The 25,202-nt window shown below is 44.0% G+C and overlaps 1 protein-coding gene across 1 annotated transcript in view; it reads left to right on the forward strand.

Moving 5' to 3' along the window:
* Positions 1-25,202, forward strand: part of LOC139266100 (monocarboxylate transporter 8-like) — a gene marked incomplete at its 5' end in the record, with an annotated part of 123,844 nt that overhangs the window by 80,502 nt on the left and 18,140 nt on the right. Inside the window, 2 exons of the mRNA XM_070883947.1 lie at positions 12,719-13,169; positions 23,875-24,018. Coding sequence (XP_070740048.1) covers positions 12,719-13,169; positions 23,875-24,018 — 595 coding nt within the window. The remainder of the gene's footprint in view (positions 1-12,718; positions 13,170-23,874; positions 24,019-25,202) is intronic.

A 25,202-nucleotide genomic window follows, 5' to 3' on the forward strand; every position in this document is an offset into this window, starting at 1 on the left:
TTTGTGTGTGTCTCTCTCTGCCTCTCCAGTGTGGGTCTCTTTATTTATATTTCCAGTCTCTCTGTCCAGCTCAGTCACTGAGCCCACCATTAAATGCTGGAAATATTCAGCAGGCCAAGCAACATCTGTGGAAAAATAAATAGTGCTAATGTTTCACATTGACGACCCTTCGTCAGAACTGGAAAAAGTTCGCGATGAAACCAGTTTTAAGCAAGTAGGGAAAAGGGGAGGGGAGGAAAGAACAAAAGGGAAGGTTTGTGATGGGTCTAGAGGAGCTGTAAGTGGCAACAGCAGAACCATTACCAGCACCCGCTTTCCAAGAAAATGGGAGCTATGGTTATGATCTGAAGTTATTGAACTCAATAATGTCCAGAAGGCTGTAAAATGCCTAAACGAAAGATGAGGTGCTGTTCCTTGAGCTTCAGTTGAGCTTCATTGGAACAGTGCAGGAGGCCGAGGACAGAGAGGTCAGAGTGAGAGTGGGGCGGAGCATTAAAATGGCAGGTGACCGGAAGCTCACTTGCAGATTGAATGGTGGTGTTCAGCAAAGCGATCACCCAATCTGCGTTTGGTCTCCCCAGTGTAGAGGAGAATCTTTCTTATGTCAAGAGTGAGGCATTAACACAATCCCAGCAACATTAGACAACTGAACAGGTGGGCTGACACACACACAACAGGCAGCATGAGGAATAGAGGCAATGGTAGGGATGGGAAGACAGAGGGATTGGTTAGGGGAGGATTCCTGCCCAATAACATTACTGCGTTTCCACCCAGCATGGTGACAGCTTCCAGGCTCTGGAATCTGAGAAGGCTCAGGTCACCTTGGCTCACAAGCTAAACACAAACTCAGTGTGGCACAATCCTGTCTTTAGCAAAAATATGTTTCTTTAAAATTGCAGCTCAGTTATTTAATGCAACAAAATGATGTCAACTTTAAAACCATCCAAATAACTAAAATAAAAGTGATTTATAATTCAGTCTGTCATCTACAGCCTGAGAAATTGAAATTTGCTTAGGCAAACGTAAACGTAAAGCTGAGCAGCCGGCCATGCCTTGGTGTCCTCGCGATGGTATGTCATCGCGTACCTCATTCTAATGCATACCAAGGCAAGGAGAGGATTGGTATCTGGAGGCATGGTTTTCCAATTCTGTTCCCCTCCTCCCATGAAAACTTTGACTGATTGTGGGGTACTGTTCTGCAGCATACCATCCCTTCACAACCTCTCCCAAGTGGTCTTTCTTCATGTGTGACCCTGGCAGTAACTGAGAGCTATCTAATTGTGGAGGGCTCATCAAATCCTGTATTTACCGGAAATCTGCACACAAGAATTTCTAGCAGTGTTTATTGCCAACAGTCTGCAGCAGGTAACCCAGCCTGGCTGGCATTTTTTCACACAGATGTTATTACTGAAGAATAAAATTTTTTTTTCTATTTCCTGTGCCAAAACCCCAGGCTCACTATAAGATAAACAGAGCAAAGTTCCCTTTGCTGTGTCTTGGTCTTAGTTCGCACCTCCTAACTATACTACTTGAATTCCCGCACCCTTCAAAACTTGGCCATCGAACATTAATTGGAAACAAAATTGTGAACTAGATCACGCAGTTTCACCAAGTGCAGCAACAACAACTTTTATTTATACAAGTTATATAATAAGGGGCCGCCCATTTAAAACTGAGATAAGGATAAATTTCTTCTCTCAGAGGGTTGTAAATCTGTGGAATTCACTGCCTCAGAGAGCTGTGGAAGCTGGGTCATTGAATATATTTAAGACAGAGATAGACAAGTTTCTTAACCGATAAGGGGTTATGGGGAGCGGGCAGGGAAGTGGACTTGAGTCCATGATTGGATCAGCCATGATCATATTAAATGACGGAGCAAGCTCGAGGGGCCGTATGGCCTACTCCTGCTCCGGTTTCTTATGTTCTTATATAGCACCTTTAATGTAGTGAAACGTCCCAGGGCGCTTCACAGGAGTGTTATGAGACAAAAAAATTGACACCGAGCCACATAAAGAGAAATTAGGGCAGATGACCAAAAGCTTGTTCAAAGAAGTTGGTTTTAAGGAGCATCTTAAAGGAGAAGAGGTAGAGCGGGTTTAATGTGAGTTTGCTTGCCAGTCCCACTGGTCTCTCAAGTCTTTTCAGTTGTTCCACAAATTTCTCAGGTTCAGTGTAAGCTGCGAGTAGCAACAATTTTGGGATGCTTAAGATTCACAGGTGATTTCACTCAGGATTACAAAATCTACCAGTTTCCAACTCAGTATTTCCCCACTAACTATAGACTAGAAACTTAACGTCTCAGATGTCAAAGTGTTCCTGTATAAACCAATGTTACAAGAACAAATACAAAGCAGAATCTAACCGTCTGCTCATGGTGGAAGACGCCAATCTTTGTATAACTAATTCAGCAGAGGATCCTGCTGAAAGTGATATTGTACTCTCTAACCTGATAGGCAATTTTATCGTATCATTTGAAATTGATGCAGATGCAGAAAAAAGCAATGAATGTTAAACGGGATGAAGAGGGCTTTTTCTTTGCTGCTGTGCACAAGGAAAGTCAGCCAGGTCCCTACAGAAACAGCACCAATTATTTTGGAAAAAATATGTAGCTGTATGAGGAACAGCTTAGAAAAGGGCCACTTTTTTTGCCATACTGACACCCAGTGGCTGGAAGAGGAGGTGCTGTACTCTTGATGTGCTTTTATTTTTTTAAATAATTGTTTCCACTGTGTGTTGCATAAGTAAGGATTGTATATATTGTTTTGCGTAGACTTTGGAGATTTTCTTTCATAAGATTTGTTTTCAAATAATTGAGGAATGCTGAACAGAACAACAAAAGCTTTTGTAGTCAAGAAAATCTCATGTTTGGAATGCAACTGTTGAGAGTTGAATCATACAGATTATAATGTGAGTTGACACCCTGGAGTTTCACTTGATTCTCTTAAAGGGTGAGGAAGAAATTTCACTCAGCTTTACTTTGTTGGAGCATTTGCATGCTGACGAGATTGAACAAACAGCCTTTTGATGTTCCATATTATGTTCCTAATACTTCCTTGTCTTTCATAGGGGAAGAAATAGTTTGTCAACATGTTAGAAGTTGTTTAAACTGCAACACTCATTATTTTTGTTATTCCAGTTAATTTTGCGTCAGTGCTTGTCATTGGCACAGACTCCTTCAACAAAACAAGCACAGACATGATGGGCTGAATGGCTTCCTTCTGTGACATAATTTTTCTGTGATTCAATGATTCACATGCAGATACTTAATTGTAGTACAGGTTGAACCTCTCAAAACCTTTTTTGCTGGCACACCTTTATCTGGCAACCTCCCTTGTCCGGCATCATTCCTGGGCGGGGGAGGGCACATGCGCAGTTAGCAGGCATGTTGTTGATAAAGTGTAACATCCCCACCGGCACCTGGGAGTCCCTGGCCCAAGACCACACAAAGTGGAAGAAGAGCATCCGGGAGAGCCCTGAGCACCTCTAGTCTCGTCACCGAGAGCGTGCAGAAATCAAGCGCAGGCAGTGGAAGGAGTGTGCGGCAAACCTGTCCCACCCACCCTTTCCTCCAATGACTGTTTATTCCACCTGTGACAGAGACTGTAATTCCCGCATTGGACTGTACAGCCAGCTGAGAACTCACTTTCATAGTGGAAGCAAGTCTTCCTTGATTTCGAGGGACTGTCTATGATGATGATGATAACAGCAAAATTTTCAGCATTACCCTTCTTCGACATTTAATACAGCAGCTGCTTTCTATTCTTTAAATCTTTCCTACTTTCTCCGGCGCTCCCCCCCCCCTCCTCCCCTAACGGTCGCTGGGCCTAAAATGCTGCGCAGTAGGCTTCTGAACAACGTCGTTGTCAGCAGCGTTGTCAGCAGTGGGTGAATCGGGACGAAATGCTTCGCAGCGCATGCGCAAATCCAACTTCGGGGTCGGGACACCATCTTCTGAGGCAACGTTCAATAAAGCAGCGCTGAGAAGGAGCGTGGCAGGATTTGCGGAAGCAGTCAGTGGCACGGACGCTGTCATCAGGACCGGGTAAAGTCGAGGGTCGGCGTGACCTCCTGTGGTCTGGCAAAATCCCTTATCCGCCACAGGCCAGGTCCCGAGGGTGCTGGATAAGAGCGGTTCCAGCTGTACTGTGGTAGTGCTGCATTGTTGGAAGTGCCGTCCTTCAGGTGACACTTTAAGCAAGGCACCATCTGCCTCTTCAGTGGATACAAAGATCGAATGACTTTTCAAGAAGAGAGGAAAGTTCTCCTTGTTTTCTGTACAACATTTATCCCTCAACCAACACCATCTCATTGCTGTTTGTGGGACCTTGCTGTGCGCAAATTGGCTGCCATGGTTGCCTATAAAACAACATTGACTGCACTTCAAAAGTCATCAATTAACTGTTAGGTGTTTTGGGATGCCTTGAGGATATGAAAGATGCTATATAAATCAAGTTCTTTTTTTCTTTTCTTTCAGCAGAACCCCAATGCCTACAAGAACAAGAAGAGTTTCCACTCCCTTAATGTGCAATTTGTTTGCGACCACAACAAAGCTATCGTGCATTCAACAGCAGGAATCTGTAGACCAGTTAACCTACATCTGTGGTTGGGAAAATGTTGGAGTCCATTATTAAAGAAGCAGTAGCAGGACATTTGGAAAAGCAAAATTCAGTCAGGCAGAGTCAGCATGGATTTATGAAGGGGAAGTCATGTTTGACACATTTTCTGGAATTCTTTGAGGATGTAATGAACAGGGTGGATAAAGGGGAACCAGTGGATGTAGTGTATTTGGACTTCCAGAAGGCATTTGACAAGGTGCCACATAAAAGGTTACTGTACAAGATAAAAGTTCATAAAATCCTTATTTGGCGGGAAATTGTGTTGGGGAAATTGATGGGATTGAAGGCCAATAAATCCCCGGGGCCTGATAGTCTGCATCCCAGAGTACTTAAGGAAGTGGCCCGAGAAATAGTGGATGCATTGGTGATCATTTTCCAACACTCTGTCGAATCTGGATCAGTTCCTATGGACTGGAGGGTAGCCAATGTAACACCATTTTTTCAAAAAGGAGGGAGAGAGAAAACGGATAATTATATACCGGTTAGCCTGACATCAGTAGTGGGGAAAATGTTGGAATCAATTATTAAAGATTAAATAACAGCGCATTTGGAAAGCAGTGGCAGGATTAGTTCAAGTCAGCATGGATTTATGAAAGGGAAATCATGCTTGACAAATCTTCAGGAATTTTTTGAGGATGTAACTAATAGAGTGGACAGGGAGAACCAGTGGATGTGGTGTATTTGGTCTTTCAAAAGGCTTTTGACAAGATCCCTCAAGAGATTGGTGTGCAAAATTAAAGCACATGGTATTGGGGGTAATGTACTGACATGGATAGAGAACTGGTTGGCAGACAGGAAGCAGAGCGTTGGGAAAAACCGGTCCTTTTCAGAATGGCAGGCAATGACTAGTGGGGTGCCGCAGGGCTCAGTGCTGGGACCCCAGCCAATTACAATATACATTAATGATTTAGATGAAGGAATTGAGTGTAATATCTCCAAGTTTGCGGATGACACTAAACTGGGTGGCGGTGTGAGCTGTGAGGAGGATGCTAAAAGGCTGCAGGGTGACTTGGACAGGTTAGATGAGTGGGCAAATGCATGGCAGATGCAGTATAATGTGGATAAATGTGAGGTTATCTACTTTGGGGGCAGAAACACGAAGGCAGAATATTATCTGATTAGGAAAAGGGGAGATGCAACAAGACCAGGGTGTCATGGTACATCAGTCATTGAAAGTTGGCATGTAGGTACAGCAGGCGGTGAAGAAGGCAAATGGTATGTTGGCCTTCATAGCTAGGGGATTTGAGTATAGGAGCAGGGAAGTCCTACTGCAGTTGTATAGGGCCTTGGTGAGGCCTCACCTTGAATATTGTGTTCAGTTTTGGTCTCCTAATCTGAGGAAGGACATTCTTGCTATTGAGGGTGTGCAGCGAAGGTTCACCAGACTAATTCCCGGGATGGCAGGACTGACATATGAGGAGAGACTGGATCGACTGGGCCTTTATTCACTGGAGTTTAGAAGGATGAGAGGGGATCTCATAGAAACATATAAAATTCTGACAGGATTGGACAGGTTAGATGCAGGAAGAATGTTCCTGATGTTGGGGAAGTCCAGAACCAGGGGACACAGTCTAAGGATAAGGGGTAAGCCATTTAGGACTGAGATGAGGAGAAACCTCTTCACTCAGAGAGTTGTTAACCTGTGGAATTCCCTACTGCAGAGTTGTTGATGCCAGTTCATTGGATATATTCAAGAGGGAGTTAGATATGGCCCTTACGGCTAAAGGGATCAAGGGGTATGGAGAGAAAGCAGGAAAGGGGTACTGAGGGAATGATCAGCCATGATCTTATTGAATGGCGGTGCAGGCTCGAAGGGTCGAATGGCCTACTCCTGCACCTATTTTCTGTGTTTCTATGTCATTGCACCGCCTCTAACACAAGTATATCCTTCCTTAGATAAGGAGAACAAAACTGTGCACAATACTCCAGGTGTGGTCTCACCAAAGCTCTGTACAGTTGGAGCAAGACTTCCTTACTCTTGTACTCCAACTCCCTTGCAATAAAGGGCAACATGCCGACTCCTGCACCTATTTTCTATGTTTCTATGTTTCACGGGGTTGGGGGTAGCATGGATAGAGGATTGGCTAACTAACATAATCGGGAAACCGGTTCATTCTGTAGTTGGCAACCAGTAACTAGTGGGGTGCCGCAGGGATCAGTGCTGATACCCCAACTATTTATAATCTATATTAACAACTTGGAAGAAAGGTCTGAGTAATGTAGCCCAGTTTGCTGACGATACAAAGTGGGAAGGAAAAGCAACATGTGAGGAGGACACAAAAAATCTGCAAAAGGACATAGACAGGCTAAGTGGGCAAAAATTTGGCAGATGGAGTATAATGTTGGAAAGTGTGAGGTCATGCACTTTGACAGAAAAAATCAAAGAGCAAGTTACGATTTAAATGGAGAAAGATTGCAAAGTGCTGCAGTACAGCGGGACCTAGGGGTACTTGTGCATGAAATGCAAAAGGGTAGTATGCAGGTACAGCAAGTGATCAGGAAGGCCAATGGAATCTTGGCCTTTATTGCAAAGGGATGGAGTATAAAAGCAGGGAAGTCTTGCTACAGCTATATAAGGTATTGGTGAGGCCACACCTGGAATACTGCATACAGTTTTGGTTTCCATATTTAAGAAAGGATATACTTGCTTTGGAGGCAATTCAGAGAAGGTTCACTAGATTGATTCCGGAGATGAGGGAGTTGACTTATGAGGAAAGGTTGAGTAGGTTGGGCCTCTACTCACTGTAATTCAGAAGAGTGAGAGGTGATCTTATTGAAACGCATAAGATTATGAAGGGGCTTGACAAGGTGGATGCAGAGAGGATGTTTTCACTGATGGGGAAGAGTAGAACTAGAGGGCATGATCTTAGAATAAGGGGCCACCCATTTAAAACTGAGATGAGAAATTTCTTCTCTCAAAGGGTTGTAAATATATGGAATTCATTGCCTCAGAGAGCTGTGGAAGCTGGGACATTGAATAAATTTAAGATAGAAATAGACAGTTTCTTAAACGATAAGGGGTTAAAGGGTTATGGGGAGCGGGCAGGGAAATGGAGCTGAGTCCATGATCAGATCAGCCATGATCTTATTGAATGGCGGAGCAGGCTCGAGGGGCCTTATGGCCTATTCCTGTTATGTCTTATGTTCTTATATTCTTATGTATGCGTTCATTCTCCAGTGGTCCACAGTGCCTGCTTCACTTTGTAGGTGTCAGCAGGATGTCCAGATGGATCTTGGGAGACCAGAGCTACCCATTGCAGCCATCCTAACCTCAGTTATAGACAGCAATGAGTGCTGATATAACGATACACCAGTCACCATCCAACTCACAGTGAAGAGGTTTATTGTGCAGTTACATCTCATTTTGGAATTGGCATTTAACTTTGTTTTTTTGTGCCAAAGCTCAGAGAAGCAGCCTTGAGGGGAGCCGTTTGTATCTTCCTTCTGAAGGGGATGGTGGCAAATGTTCGGATAGAAAAAGAAGCAGGGAGCAGCTGACATTCTTTCTACATGTGACTTGTTGAGCCATGGGCTGTTTTTCCTTTTTGACAGTTTCTAGATTCAGTTCTTTTGGCTTCAGAGCGAGAAAAAAAAATGATCTTGAGTGATTCACTGCTTGTGATAAGGCAGCAGTGTTAAAAGCATGTTGCGGAATGAAGGTTGAATGAGTTGTTTACTCTGCAGAAGAACCTAAAGGTGACTGGAGTTGAGGTAACATTTTTTAATAATGCAGAACACCACTTCTCATCATCCTGTGGGAACAGTACACTGAAATTCATAAAGTGCAGCATGGAGTGTGAGATTATGAAGATGAAGTCATAACGGGGAACAAAGAAATGGCAGACCAATTGAACAAGTACTTTGGTTCAGTATTCACTAAGGAGGACACAAACAACCTTCCGGATATAAAAGTGGTCAGAGGGTCTATTAAAGAGGAGGAACTGAGGGAAATCTTTATTAGTCGGGAAATTGTGTTGGGGAAATTGATGGGATTGAAGGCCGATAAATCCCCAGGGCCTGATGGACTGCATCCCAGAGTACTTAAGGAGGTGGCCTTGGAAATAGCGGATGCATTGACAGTCATTTTCCAACATTCCATTGACTCTGGATCAGTTCCTATCGAGTGGAGGGTAGCCAATGTAACCCCACTTTTTAAAAAAGGAGGGAGAGAGAAAGCAGGGAATTATAGACCGGTCAGCCTGACCTCAGTAGTGGGTAAAATGATGGAATCAATTATTAAGGATGTCATAGCAGCGCATTTGGAAAATGGTGACATGATAGGTCCAAGTCAGCATGGATTTGTAAAAGGGAGATCATGCTTGACAAATCTTCTGGAATTTTTTGAGGATGTTTCCAATAAAGTGGACAAAGGAGTACCAGTTGATGTGGTATATTTGGACTTTCAGAAGGCTTTCGACAAGGTCCCACACAGGAGATTAATGTGCAAAGTTAAAGCACATGGGATTGGGGGTAGTGTGCTGACGTGGATTGAGAACTGGTTGTCAGACAGGAAGCAAAGAGTAGGAGTAAATGGGTACTTTTCGGAATGGCAGGCAGTGACTAGTGGGGTACCGCAGGGTTCTGTGCTGGGGCCCCAGCTGTTTACATTATACATTAATGATTTAGACGAAGGGATTAAATGTAGTATCTCCAAATTTGCGGATGACACTAAGTTGGGTGGCAGTGTGAGCTGCGAGGAGGATGCTATGAGGCTACAGAGTGACTTGGATAGGTTAGGTGAGTGGGCAAATGCGTGGCAGATGAAGTATAATGTGGATAAATGTGAGGTTATCCACTTTGGTGGTAAAAACAGAGAGACAGACTATTATCTGAATGGTGACAGATTAGGAAAAGGGAAGGTGCAACGAGACCTGGGTGTCATGGTACATCAGTCATTGAAGGTTGGCATGCAGGTACAGCAGGCGGTTAAGAAAGCAAATGGCATGTTGGCCTTCATAGCGAGGGGATTTGAGTACAGGGGCAGGGAGGTGTTGCTACAGTTGTACAGGGCCTTGGTGAGGCCACACCTGGAGTATTGTGTACAGTTTTGGTCTCCTAACTTGAGGAAGGACATACTTGCTGTTGAGGGAGTGCAGCGAAGATTCACCAGACTGATTCCCGGGATGGTGGGACTGACCTATCAAGAAAGACTGAATCAACTGGGCTTGTATTCACTGGAGTTCAGAAGAGTGAGAGGGGACCTCATAGAAACGTTTAAAATTCTGACGGGTTTGGACAGGTTGGATGCAGGAAGAATGTTCCCAATGTTGGGGAAGTCCAGAACCAGGGGTCACAGTCTAAGGATAAGGGGTAAGCCATTTAGGACCGAGATAAGGAGAAACTTCTTCACCCAGAGAGTGGTGAACCTGTGGAATTCTCTACCACAGGAAGTAGTTGAGGCCAATTCACTAAATATATTCAAAAGGGAGTTAGATGAAGTCCTTAGTACTCGGGGGATCAAGGGGTATGGCGTGAAAGCAGGAAGTGGGTACTGAAGTTTCATGTTCAGCCATGAACTCGTTGAATGGCGGTGCAGGCTAGAAGGGCTGAATGGCCTGCTCCTGCACCTATTTTCTATGTTTCTATGTTTCTATGAACCCTAATCCTCCTTTGGCTCGGTGTCAATTGTTTGTCTGATTACGCACCTTGGGATGTTTTGCTGCATTAACGGCGCTATATAAATAGAAGTTGTTATAATGTTAGTCTAATAAAAACAGAAAATGCTGGAAATATTCAGCAGGGCAGGCAGCATCTGTGGAGTTATTGTTTCAGGTCTGTGCTATTTAGATTCATCCTTGACTTTGTCTGACGTTCGGGGCGATAACTTTTGCAGGAGCGCAAAAATATCACTGGGCGGTAAAGATTTGATTCTGCTGGGATCTTCCGACTTTTCGCTCCAAGAGGGAAGTGGAGCACTAAATCAAGCGTTACCAATTCTCTCAGAGCACTAAAGAGAGTGAGAGCGGTGGTATCGGCAGAGTGCTGAGCAAAGTTCGGGGCAGCGCCGTTAGTTTTACTGGCTCCTTCCCTCCCTCAAAGGGAAGGGCCAATGCTGCGTTGATTGAATGCTAAAGCTGTGATACGCATGTAGCGGCCCCAAGCACTCTAAGAAAGCGCAGGGCTGAGCAACTGCCTGGGTCCGAAAAAAACAAAATACACCACACTGGGGACATAATTATATTTTTCCCTCCCTGACCACCACTTTAATTAGCGCTCCCCAAGTGGCCATCCGTGGTGACAACGCCTCCTGCAGCTGCCATTGTTGGCGCCCGGTGATGCTGCAGGGGACGAGAGCAAATATTACATCTGGGGCGGTAACGTGGCGCTGTGCACCGAATGACATCACGATCTCGGGACGCAAGAGAGCGAGGTGAAAAGTTTTAGCACCAGTGCAAACCCGCCAGGGAAGTTCACGGGCATCGCTGATTTTGCCGCACCCGGTTAGTAACCCATTAGCGCCCCGAGATGCTAACAGAAGGCGCAAACCAGGCCAATTTCTCCCCCTTATGTATTCAACAGTTACTCTTCTGGATAAACCAGTTTCTTGATTGTTTCAAGTGAATGTAAGTTCAGTGTAATAAGTGCAGGAGATGTCCGACCAGCAATATTGAAAAGTGTTAACGTTCTGCTGCCTGCATCTTCAAGGACACCTGCAATGCTGAGTTAGGATGGCTCATCTATGAGAACCAAAGGCCCATAACAAATGATTTACAATGGTATTTGTTTAACATACTAAAGAATAGAAATGTGATTTATCTTCATGTGTGACTTGTACATTTGGGATGGGGGTGATGGTGCAGTGTGGGGTGAATTTTCTGAGCCCATAATGTGCTCAACATGTTCTGATATGCGTTGGCAGCGAATGAGGTACCTCCCCCAGCACAGACTCAGAAAATCTAGACTTAGATCTAATTGTGTACACTCATGTCATTTCTTTTTGTTATCAAAATTGCAAAGAAAGAGTAGGACTTGAACCCATAGCCCTCTGGCTTGCTAACACTGCAACTGTAGAAACACAAGTAAAGTGTACACCAGTTGACGTTTAAAATTTGCAGTTTATGATAAATATGAATTCAGAGGCATGTTCTCTAGGCAATACAATTAACTCACACTCCTGTAGCGAACAGATATTAATGGGTTTCTTCCTCTGTAGACGACACAATGCTTCATAGAATAGTGACTAGTGCAGCAGAGTAAGATATTAAGACTTAATCTTCGGAACAGAAGAACTGTCAAACACGAGACAGCTCACCCAAGTGCAGTTGAAAGTCCCTAATGCATTTGTCTCCACTACCTGTTGGACAGATTATTCCAAATATTTATCACCCTTTTGAGTAATGAAGTACTACCTAATATATGTTTTAAATCTGTATTTCATTCATTTTAATCTAAATTCACATTTTTGATCCTAGAACTCTAACTTACTTTGACACACTTTATCTATTCCATTTAAGAAATTCTATACTTCAGCGACATCCATCCCACTGCTGCTTCCCCACAACCCACTTCATTTCCGGCACTTTTTTTTACTGCTGGAACTAAAGGTTCAAATCCATATTCCAGGGAAAGTAGGTTTAGAAGTTTCTGGTAATGATAAGTTCAGATACCAAGAGAATCAAATCCTGGAATTAATGCTCCAGTCCACAGTGGCTGATTTTAACATCATAAAATTTCAATCAAATGTTTTCCCTTCTTTAATAATCTGGGCAACCTAATTTGAATGTTCCATTATCCCAAGCTGGAGTTACTGAAGATTATGTGGTGCAGTTAATGGGTATGCAGTAAAAAATAAGTATTTGATAATATCATTGCACGAGTAAATACCAAGATTGATATTTTCAGTTTGGAGATTTTGACAGTCCATGAATTCCCTATTTCATGTATCCTGGATTTCTGGTTCAAGTGGAGCAAGACAGACGGTGTCAGTCTCCTCTTTTTCCCTGAAGTCGAAGTGGTTCTCCATCATGTGATTTTATAAAATTAAATCCTCTGGAGCTTCAGTAAGTTTTTCGGGGGAATTCTTGACCCAGGCTAGGAGCCGGTCCTTCCATTTAAGGAGAACAGCTATCTGATGTAATGCACCTTTCCATTGTCTTCAACAGGTCCCTGGAACTGAGGTATTTCACCTATGGAATTGTCTTTGGATGCGGATCATCTTTTGCTTTCCAGCCTTCATTAGTCATCCTTGGCCATTATTTTAGATGCCGTTTAGGCCTCGCTAATGGAGTGATGACGGCCGGCAGCAGCGTGTTTTCCATCACCCTGCCGCTTTTCTTAAAGAAGATTGGTGATGCCCTGGGTCTAGCTCATACTCTACAGATTCTCAGTGTACTCATGTTCATACAGATACCTTTATCCTTAACATATATACCTCTGTTGCCTTTGCCTGCCGCTGAAGAAGGAAAGAAGACTGACACAAAAGAAAGCCCGACGTGTCTTCGTCAGTGCCGAAGATATGTAAATCTGAGAGTGTTCAGGAAGGTAACATACAGGGTTTGGGTCTTTGGAATCGCCACTGCGGTCCTGGGCTACTTTGTGCCATATGTTCACTTGGTAAGTGCAGCAACTGTTGTTCTGTAATCAGCTGTACAACCTATTCTAAACGGTTCTGTGCACAGAGTGACTGCTACTGTTCTGCCAAATCACTGGCATCACAGATCAACTGCTTTGATACTTTAATGTGAAAATTGGGTTAATTTCAAAGAATCCTCAGCGCAACACGGTGATCTCAATGTGGATAAGCCTTAACAGAAGTGGTGTGACACCACTTTGGCTTTGCAGTGACTGCAGTAAAACTGCAGCAGAGTCAAAGCAAACTCTTTTAAAGTTTTACATGTTGGTGACTTTCCTCACAATGTTGCGAAGAATAGTAGTAAGCCTGAGGATTGGGAGAGTTTCAGAAACCAGCAAAGGACGACCAAAAAATTGATAAAAAGGGAGAAAATAGAATGAGAGTAAACTAGCAAGAAATATAAAAACAGATTGTAAGAGCTTCACAAATATGTAAAAGGGAAGAGAGTAGCAAAAGTAAGCATTGATCCCTTAGAGGCTGAGACAGGAGAAATTATAATGGAGAATGGGGAAATGACCAGAGACTTCAAACAAATATTTTGTATCTGTCTTCGCAGCAGAAGACATAAAAAGCATACCAAAAACAGTAGGGGGAACCAAGAGACTAATAAGATCAGTAGAGAAAATGTATTTGAGAAACTAAGGGGACTAAAAGCCAACAAATCCCTTGACCTGATGGCCCACATCCCAGGGTTCAAAAAGAGGTGCCTGCATTGGTTGTGATCTTCCAAAATTCCCTAGATACTGGACTGGTGCCAGCAGATTGAAAGGTAGCTAATGTAACTCCGCCAATCAAGAAAGGAGGGAGAGAGAAAATAGGGAACTGCAGGCCAATTATCCTGACATCAGTTGTCAGGAAAATGCTGGAATCCATTATTAAGGAAGTGGTAACAGAGCATTTAGAAAATCAAAATATCATTTGGCAGAGTTAGCATGGTTTTATGAAAGGGAAATCATGCTTAACAATCTTATTAGAGCTTTTTGAGAATGTAACTAGCAGGGTAAATAAAGGGGATTTCCTTTCAATTAGGTGCCACATAAAAAGTTATTAAGCAAAATAAGGGCTCATGGGGTTGGGGGTAATGTATTAGCATGGTTAGAGGATTGGTTAACGGACAGAAAACCGTGAAGATAAGAACATAAGAAATAAGAGCTGGAGCAGACCATTCGGCCCTTCGATCCTGCTCCGCCATTCAACAAGATCATGGCTGATCTTCTACCTTAACTCAAGAGTAGGGATAAAGGAATCATTTTAAGATTGTCAGGCTGTAACTAGTGGGGTTCCGCAAGAATCGGTGCTTGGGCCTCAGCTATTTACAATTTATATTAATGACGTAGATAAAGAGAAGAGTATAATATATCTAAGCTTGTTGACGATACAAAGCTAGGTGGGAAAGTAAGCTGTGAGGAGGACAGAGGGATATCGACAAGTTAAGTGAGTGGACAATAAGGTGGCAGATAGAGTATAATGTGGGAAATGTGAGGTTATTCATTTTGCTAGGAAGAATAGAAAAACATAATTTTTTTAAATGGTGAAAAACTATTAAATGTTGGTGTTGAGAGATTTAGGTGTGATTATACAGGAAACAGAGTTAGCGAGCAATTAGGAAGATAAATGGCATGTTGCCCTTTATTGCAAGGGAGTTGGAATACAAGAGTAAGGAAGTCTTGCTCCAACTGTACAGAGCTTTGGTGAGACCACACCTGGAGTATTGTGCACAGTTTTGTTCTCCTTATCAAAGGAAGGATATACTTGTGTTAGAGGCGGTGCAATGACATAGAAACACAGAAAATAGGTGCAGGAGTAGGCCATTCGACCCTTCGAACTTGCACCGCCATTCAATATGATCATGGCTGATCATGCAACTTCAGTACCCGATTCCTGCTTTCTCTCCATACCCCTTGATCCCTTTAGCCGTAAGGGCCACATCTAACTCCCTTTTGAATATATCTAACGAACTGGCCTCAAAAACTTTCTGTGGTAGAGAATTCCACAGGTTCACAACTCTCTGAGTGAAGACGTTTCTCCTCATCTCGGTCCTAAATGGCTTACCCCTTATCCTTAGACTGACCCCTGGTTCTGGACTTCCCCAACATCGGGAACATTCTTCCTGCATCTAACCTGTCCAATCCTGTCAGAATTTTATATGCTTCTATTAGATCCCCTCTCATTCTTCTAAATTTTCCAGTGAATATAACCCTAGTCGATCCAGTCTTTTTCATATGTCAGTCCTGCCATCCCGGGAATCAGTCTGGTGAACCTTCGCTGCACTCCCTCAATAGCAAGAATGTCCTTCCTCAGATTAAGAGACCAAAACTGCATACAATATTCAAGGTGTGGACTCACCAAGACCCTGTACAACTGCAGTAAGACCTCCCTGCTCCTATACTCAAATCCTCTCGCTATGAAGGCCAACATGCCATTTGCCTTCTTCACCGTCTGCTGTACCTGCATGCCAACTTCCAATGACTGATGTACCATGACACCCAGGTGTCGTTGCACCTCCCCTTTTCCTAATCTGTCACAATTCAGATAATATTCTGCCTTCCTGTTTCTGCCACCAAAGTGGATAACCTCACATTTATCTACATTATACTGCATCTGCCATGCATTTGCCCACTCACCTAACCTGTCCAAGTCACCCTCCAGCCCCTTGGCATCCTTCTCACAGCTCACATTGCCACCCAGCTTAGTGTCATCTACAAATCTGGAGATATTACATTCAATTCCTTTGTCTAAATTATTTATATATATTGTAAATAGCTGGGGTCCCAGCACTGAACCTGGGGTCACTGCCTGCCATTCTGAAAAGGACCCGTTTATTCCTACTCTTTGCTTCCAGACTGCCAACCAGTTCTCTATCACAATACATTACCCCCAATAGCATGTGTTTTAATTTTGCACACTAATCTCTTGTATGGGACCTTGTCAAAAGCCTTTTGAAAGTCCAAATACACCACATCCACTGGTTCTCCCTTGTCCACTCTATTAGTTACATCCTCAAAAAATTCTAGAAGATTTGTCAAGCATGATTTCCCTTTCAGAAATCCATGCTGACTTGGACCGATCCTTTCACTGCTTTCCAAATGCGCTGCTATTACATCTTTAGTAATTGATTCCAACATTTTCCCCACTACCAATGTTAGGCTAACCAGTCTATAATGCCCTGTTTTCTCTCCCTCCTTTTCTTAAAAGTGGTGTTACATTAGCTACCCTCCAATCCATAGGAACTGATCCAGAGTCTATAGAATGTTGGAAAATGACCACCAATGCATCCACTATTTCGAGGGCCACTTCCTTAAGTACTCTGGGATGCAGACTCTCAGGCCCTGGGGATTTATCGGCCTTCAATCCCATCAATTTTCCTAGCACAATTTCCTGACTAATAAGGATTTCCTTCAGTTCCTCCTTCTTGCTAGACCCTCGGTCCCCTAGTATTTCCAGAAGGTCATTTGTGTCTTCTTTAGTGAAGACAGAACCAATGTATTTGTTGAATTGGTCTGCCATTTCTTTGTTCCCCATTATAAATTCACCTGATTCTGACTGCAAGGGACCTACATTTGTCTTCACTAATCTTTTTCTCTTCACATATCTATAGAAGCTTTTGCAGCCAGTTTTTATGTTCCCTGCAAGCTTACTCTCGTACTCTATTTTCCCCCTCCTAATTAAACCCTTTGTCCTCCTCTGTTGAATTCTAAATTTCTCCCAGTCCTCAGGTTTGCTGCTTTTTCTGGCCAATTTATATGCCTCTTCCTTGGATTTAACACTATCCCTAATTTCTCTTGTTAGCCACGGTTGAGCCACCTTACCCGTTTTATTTTTACTCCAGACAGGGATGTACAATTGTTGAAGTTCATCCATGTGATCTTTAAATGTCTGCCATTGCCTATCCACCATCAACCCTTTAAGTATCATTCGCCAGTCTATCCTAGCCAATTCACGTCTCATATCATAGAAGTTACCTTTCTTTAAGTTCAGGACCCTAGTCTCTGAATTAATTGTGTCACTCTCCATCTTAATGAAGAATTCTACCATATTATGGTCACTCTTCCCCAAGGGGCCTCGCACAACAAGATTGCTAACTAATCCTCTCTCATTACACAACACCCAATCTAGGATGGCTAGCTCTCTAATTGGTTCCTCGACATATTGGTCTCGAAAACCATCCCTTATACACTCCAGGAAATCCTCCTCCACTATATTGCTACCAGTTTGGTTAGCCCAATCTATATGTAGATTAAAGTCACCCATGATAACTGCTGTACCTTTATTGCACGTATCCCTAATTTCCTGTTTGATGCTATCCCCAACCTCACTGTTTGGTGGTCTGTATACAACTCCCACTAGCGTTTTCTGCACTTTGGTGTTCCGCAGCTCTACCCATACAGATTCCACATCATCCAAGCTAATGTCCTTCCTTACTATTGCGTTAATCTCCTCTTTAACCAGCAACTCTACCCCACCTCCTTTTCCTTTCAATCTATCCTTCCTGAATATTGAATACCCTTAGATGTTGAGTTCCCAGCATTGGTCACCCTGGAGCCATTTATGTCATCCCAATTATGTCATATCTGTTAACAGCTGTCTGCGCAGTTAATTCACTAGATTGATTTGTGGAATGAGAGAATTGTCCGATGAGGAGAGATTGAGTAGATTGGGCCTATACTCTCTGGAGTTTAGGTAATCTCATTGAAACTTATAAGATTCTGATGGGGATTGACAGGGTAGATGCTGAGAGATTGTTTCCACTGGCTGGAGAGTCTAGAACTAGGATGCACAGTCTCAGGATAAGGGGTCCGCTATTAAAGACTGAGATGAGGAGGAATTTCTTCACTCAGAGGGTGGTGAATCTTTGAAATTCTCAACCACAAATGGCTGTAGATACTGAATTGTTGAGTATATTCAAGGCGGAGATAGATAGATTTTTGGACTCTAGGGGAATCAAGGGCTATGGAGATCAGGCGGGAAAGTGGAGTTGTGGTTGAAGATCAGTCGTGATCTATTGAATGGTGGAGCAGGCTTGAGGGGCTGTGTGGCCTAATCCTGCTCCTAATTCTTATGTTCTTATGTTCCTTGGGCTCTTTGGTAACATTTAAAATGTAACCAGGCATTTGGATACAAGTGAGCAGAAGTCCATATGTGTGTAAGCACTCAATCTCGAATCAGTGTGGAGCTAACAGTATAATTCTGTGCTGTCAGCTCTCAGGACATCCCAAAGCACTTTCACAGCCAAAGAAGTACTTGTGAAGTGCAGCCACCGTTATAATGGAGGTAAACAGAGCAGCTAATTTGCATACACCAAAGCCCCACAAACAACAATGAGACAGATGACCAGATAATCTGTTTTTGACGGTGCTGGTTGAAAGACAAATGTTGGTCAGGGCACTGGGAGAACTGCCCTGTTCTTCTTCAAAAAGCACCATGGGATCTTTTATATCCAATTGTGAGGCGGTGGACGGGGCCTCAGTTAAATATCTCACCCAAAAGATAGTGGGGCCAAAATGCAGCCTCCCGATAAGGCCAGCTACTACCGGAAAGTGGCAGCCAGCGGCGATGTCAAATGGCCGGCGATTTGTAGTCGAATAGCCGCCGCTCGTGAAATTCTCCCCGGTGGTTTTTCCAGTGGTCCCCACTTAAGTGCGCCATCAAAACGTGCACCGCTGATGTCCCGCCCTGCTTGCAAAATTCACCTTAAAAAGTCTTCTGGTCGCCGCTCGGTACCCCCGACAGTTTTTTCTGTTGGTGCACTGTGTTTGCAATGTGCGTAAAATGGCGGTGCGTCATCCATTAAAGGGGAAGGCGCACTGCCGTGGCCGGCAACTTATTTTGTTTTGTCGGCTAAACTGCAAGGTCGGCCCGACAATTATGTCCCCGGGTTTGGCCAGGCCGCCAACAGGCAGCCTGGCACCCTCTCTTGGGTGCCAGGCTGCTGGCCTGGCCGAAACCCTCCCTGGTGGCCCAGTGGACCTAACTTATAAGGCTGCCGAGCTCGCAGCGGCTCTCCCCTTTAACTGAAGGGGAGAGAAGTATTGATACGCCAGCACGATGATGTCACCAGTCCGGCGCTGATGGCTGACAGCTGCGGAAAATCCAACCCGCCTCCACTTGCACCCCCGCCTTATGACCGTCTTCCACCCTGCTGGAAAAAAAATGACAAAGAGTTGAATTTTACATCCATTGAGGCAGCCAAAACACGAGAAACGGTAGGTGCGACCTGTTTCCGGCGAGGGTGAATTTCGGCCCCAGCAACACTGAAATGCCAGCCAAGAAAATGTGTTCAAATGTGCGATATGCGGTTTGAACCCATACTCTTATGGCTCGGAGGCAAGAGTGCTACCACCACTGAGCATTTCGTATAACAGGGATGTTAAGTATCAGTTTCCATAAAATAGAATTTTTTAAATGTACATACATTAAGTCAACACTTCTATATTCTGTTGCATCACGGATTTGTATCCCTTTCTAATATTCAAAAAATGTGAATCAGAAATGTGGGAGCAGGATGGAAAGTCTCTCTGGACTTTGCCTGACTACCAGGTAAAGTATCAACAAGATTGGATGTACACATAGAGAAAGTGGACTAAGAAGCAGGAAACATCAGAAAATAAATTGCACTCAGTAATTCCTTCCCAAACTCAGACAGCAAGAAGTAGAGCCACATATTGTCAATACCACACAGCACGAGAGGACAATATTCATTTATATCTGCATGAAGCATAGTGAAAAAGTTGTTAGTTGCTGCTCTGGTGGCTCATTCATTACTGCACAATAGGAGACTGAGCAATAGACCAGGAAAGCCCACAGTCTAATTTCCAAGGGCTAGAACCTCCACTTTCTTTGCATGCTTAACGCCCGCTTAACGCTCATTTTACTGCTGAAATGACGTATATCGCCCATTTTGGCACAAAATGGAAACTGCCGATCATTTTTCGGAAACTTATCACCGAGCGTTACTTTCTCCATGTGCTTAACACCGATAAAAAATATTACTGCCCGCCCACTTTTTTGGGGCGGAATCAGCAGAATGGGCAAATTCAACATCCATAATATCGGCCAGCGTTACTTTCCGCACAGAATTAACGGCAAGATTCAATATAAACGTCCGCCCACTGTTTTTTGTCGTAAAGAGCACATTTACCCAGACTAGCGGCCATGGAGATCGCCCATCATCAATTTCACCACCTCGCACACATATCGCCCACAGTATCGCTCGCCCAAAAAACCGTCCACAAAAAGTGGAACTAACTGGAATGAATCACAGCGTTATGGACGGCATGTTATAGATCACATGTCACGTCCTTTAAAAGGCTGCTGTGCTTCAACCTCGGCGGAGTTCGGATGTACTATGCAGGTCATTGGAGTTGATGTGAGCATCTTGACCGATTGAAATTGAAGCGTTGTCTTCGTTGGGACATTCCTTGTTTGTGAGCAATCGGTGGAAAACAGAGAGCTACTGCAATGGGGCCTGTCCTTTCTCACCCTCTCTTGGTGACCAAATACATGCAGCAGACTCAACATCGTCGAAGGAACGCTCCACTGCATTATATGCCCAATGGAAGAAGCGACAGACAGATGAGGAGGACCAGACATTACACACAACCCCACCCCCACCATGGTGGCATGAGAGAAGCATTCTTACCTCGACTTGCCTGACACCACCTGCCTTCGGAGACTGCACTTTCACAATATGTTTCTATTGGAGAGAAAGCAGGAAACGGGGTATTGAAGGAATGATCAGCCATGATCTTATTGAATGGTGGTGCAGGCTCAAAGGGCTGGATGGCCTACTCCTGCACCTATTTTCTATGTTTCTAAGAGGTTATCACTGAGGTATGCCAGCTGATAAGAGCAGATGTGCAGCCTGCCAGCACCATCAGTACTGCACTGTCTGTTGAGGTCAAAGTAACCGCGGCGCTGTCGTTCTATGCCTCAGGTTCTTTTCAGGCCACAGCTGGCGTCATTTGCGGACTTTTTCAGCATGCCATGCATCTGCATTAGACAGGTCACTGAAGCCCTGTACGTTCACAGGAGGGACTTGATCAGCTTCCCTATGACCAGGGAGGCACAGAGTGAGAGGGCTCTAGGATTCTCCAGAATTGCAAACTTCCCCAAGGTGCAGGAAGCAATAGACTGTATGCACATCGCGATGTGGGCACCTTTTCAGGATGCTGAGTTTTTCAGGAACTGCAAGGGATTCCACTCCTGAATGTCCAACTCATTGTTAACCACCAGCAAATTATACTGACAGTGAATGCTCAATTTCTGGGCAGCATCCATGATGCTCACATCCTGCGTGAGAGCACTGTATCTGACTTGTTTAACAATGAGCCACAAGTTCAATACTGGATGTTTGGTGACAAAGGATATGGTCTCGCCACCTGGCTGATGACCCCCCTGTGTGACACCCACACCGAGGCCGAGAGGCGATATAACGAGAGCCACAGAGCCACTCGCAATATCGTGGAGAAAACCATTAAGACTGCTGAAGCAGCGCTTTAGATGCCTGGATCACTCAAGAGGCGAGCTCCAATATCACCCTGAGCAGGTAGCTCAATTCGTGGTGGTGTGCTCCATGCTACACAATTTGGCTATCAGGAGGGGACAAGAATTGCCTGATGAGTCTGACAGTCCACCTCACCAGAGAGAGGAAGAGGAGGACGAGGAGGTGGACGCTGACATCGGCCCAGATAATCAGGCTGTCGCTGATGCCATGCCCCCGCCCCCCTGTAGACCGCATGAAAGGGCCCATGGTGGCATGAGAACCGCAAAAGCCTTATGTCAGGAGCTCATCAATGATCGCTTTGCCTGAAAGAACATTGGCGTTATTTACAAGGCCGACACACTGCTGGGTGTGCAGGTCATACATCAATGATGGGCATCACCTTGGTGACAGTTAAAGTTTAAGTTGATTAAAGTTAAGTGTCATTATATCCTTTGATGTAAAGGAATCACCAGCATATAATGGTGCAGCTATCTGAGCCAATGCGCTACAAGGTTTTAAATAAAAAACATTTAAACCGAACATTAGTCTGAAATCATCAGTATTTATGTACAAACCAATCCTCCCCACCCCCCCCCCCCCCCCGCTTCTCCTCCCCACCTTTACCCCTTCCCCTCCTGACTCCAAGCCGCCTGGCTGAGGAGGTCCTCAGGCGATGCTTCATTGGTGGGGGGGGGGATGACGGCCGAATCGCTGCTTGGACGGATACGGGAGAGGACGGTTCCGAGGTGGGAACGTGCTCCGAGCCAAAAGCAAGATGTTGCTGCTGACTCTCGAGTGATTGGCAAAGGGGGCGCGGCACCTTGGGGTGCAGTGCTCTGGGACCACTGGGAGTCCTCTGCCACCAGAGTTTCTGGCTACCAGCTCCAGCGCCTCCTCCATCCCTTTCATGTTATATCTTATTTGTTGGACAAAAACTCGGTGCCAACTATGGTCTTGGTGCTTAGTAGGCTTTTTCCTACTGGTGAATCTCCGTCGTTCCTCCCACAACAACCAGACAAGCACACACCACAGCCACACATGCTTTCAGTGCATCTGAGCTCCCTCTCTCGCTGTCTCCTCTTCTGCGCATGTCATGATGACCCTTGACTTCCAAAATCATGGGAATTGAGCGTCGCATGCCATTGCTAAGGACGGCCACACTTTACAGCAGAAGGTCAAAAAAAATTTACACTACCGCCCATTTGATATCGTTCGCGGTAACGCCCATTTTCAAAAATGTAAACTAGGTGTTTTGAGAATGGGCGAGAAGCCGGCAATCTGAAAACCCTTTATTAATGCCGGAAATAATGCCCATTTTTGGGCGATAAGCACAATAGTGGAGGTTCTAGCCCCAGGAGTTGATTGATCTCAGTTGAGATGATAGTAAGAGTGGTACAGCTGGACTCCTCATTAATATCCTGTCGTCCTTACACATGTGGATTTCAGGTGAAGAAAGGGTCAGGGTTGGCCATCATCCCCTTCATGCTCATACAGCCTCATTGGCAAGGCTTACACATGAAGAATAGCTACCTGGGGGAGCTAATGGAGGATGCCCAGAAGAACCATACCGCAGTTGGAACCTTCAAGAGAGATGGGGAAAAAATTAGAGACATATTACTTTGAAGTATTACATTTTGGCACTTACTCAACACAATAGAATATCTTCCTTAAAAGGAGAGGCCATCAAAACCCTCCAAATTAGATATTTCTTAATGCACCCAAATGATCCAACTTGGATTGAGCTAGAGCTCATCCTTGTTTCATTGTAAGATCAGGGTGGTTATAGTGAATGTTGAGAACTGATATAGGCAGGTGTGTGTGATTCCCCAAATGCAGTATAAATGAGGTCATTAATAATATCAAATAGATCCCAATGTCTCAGTCTCTCCTAACATTGTTTATTGTTACTGTTTGTGTAAAATATTAATAAAAAGTGCGACTAACAAAAATTTAGTGGCCAGAAATTCCATGGAGGTTCCCCCGATATCCTGCTGAAAGCGGCAGATCGGTGAAGCCCCCTGAAGAAACAGCATAGCTGCTGAAAACAGCCATTTGCACCATTTCTTTAAGTTACGGCAGAAGGCTGGGAGAGCCCCCACATAGTTTCCAGGCTTTATCTTTTGGACAATATATTCACTCATTTTGATGGAAGCCCTATGGTAGCTTGTATTCATTTTAACATCCATCACATGATTTGGCTGCAGATGAATCATGTCGAAAATGAGTTCAAAGAAACTGATAAAAATTGGATACTACTTGTCTGCATTGGAGCTTCATCGGGAGTTGGACGTCTGGCCTTTGGGAAAATTGGTGATTGTATCCCTGGATCCAAAAAGATCTACCTGCAGGTAAATCAATCCACACTAAATGCTCCATTGTTGAGGGGAAGAGTTAAACTTGCTGTTCTAACTGTGTATATATTTCCATTGTTCATTATTCTAGTGTTGTCTGGAAGAAATTATAACGCTGCTGCCTAAGAGTGCATTCAACCTTCTCTGCAGTGGATTTGTATTCAGAAGAAACTGAATATAAAATTGAGACTTGGACTGCATTTAGACAATCTTTATAAACGCTCTGGTGCGGAGCCTGAATGATTGTGGGACTGGGGTTCAATGGTTTTTGCAGTGTATGATGGCTTTAAATGGATTTCTACTGTACCATGCTGGGCTCAGTTACTATGGTTTTCTTGGACTGTTTTCCCCCAAAAAGTATGTTAAGGTGGGAAATATCATCAACTTCCAGACATGAGGAATTAATAAATATAGTTAAAGACAACTCAACTGGAAATTATCAACCTCATTCAAGCAAGATTAGATTAATTTATAAAATGAACCAACTTCATCCAGATTCTAATCCAGACCAGGTCTTTAAAACCAGTGTGATGAGTCTGTTTTTGTTTTGTGGAGATATGAGTGTTGTCTCAAGGATTGATGAATAATAAACATGGTGAAATTCTTATGGTGTGAGTCAGCTTGAGCGACAACATTCTTAGCTTTACAATCCCTGTACATCTAGCACCTAAATGTAGCATATTCAAAATTATTACGGTGAAATTTTGACCTAACCTTTCGGACTTATAAAATGCCCATTCTGATTTCTATTGACCTATTACAATTGTAAATAAGAGCCAGACGTAAGGTGCTCAGTGTATAAATGGATCATCGCGTGTACTACCAAACCACACGGACCAATAAAGTAACAGAGTTGGTGCCTTGTCTATTATGAGTTAGCTGGCTGATATTAGCCAGAGCTGAGATGCAAGTACTATCATTGGCTCCAGCACCCTCAGGTTAGGGAGTGGAAAATGTAGCAAGGTTGTCTTGCTTCTGAAACTATCTAGTGAACCCTACTGGACAGTACATGTGTACAGACATTAGGTTAGCACAGGATCAGCTCTCACGGAGTCAGATAGCTTGCCAGCATTCACTTTTTACCAGTTGCTACTATAGTAGAGATAGAATAGAGCTGCTGTGGATATAAACTGTTTAAAAAAAAAAATCTTAACCCTGTCAATTGTTTGTGTGCATGGGTC

This window comes from Pristiophorus japonicus, chromosome 6, assembly GCF_044704955.1.
Source record: "Pristiophorus japonicus isolate sPriJap1 chromosome 6, sPriJap1.hap1, whole genome shotgun sequence".
In the NCBI taxonomy this organism is placed as follows: domain Eukaryota; kingdom Metazoa; phylum Chordata; class Chondrichthyes; family Pristiophoridae; genus Pristiophorus; species Pristiophorus japonicus.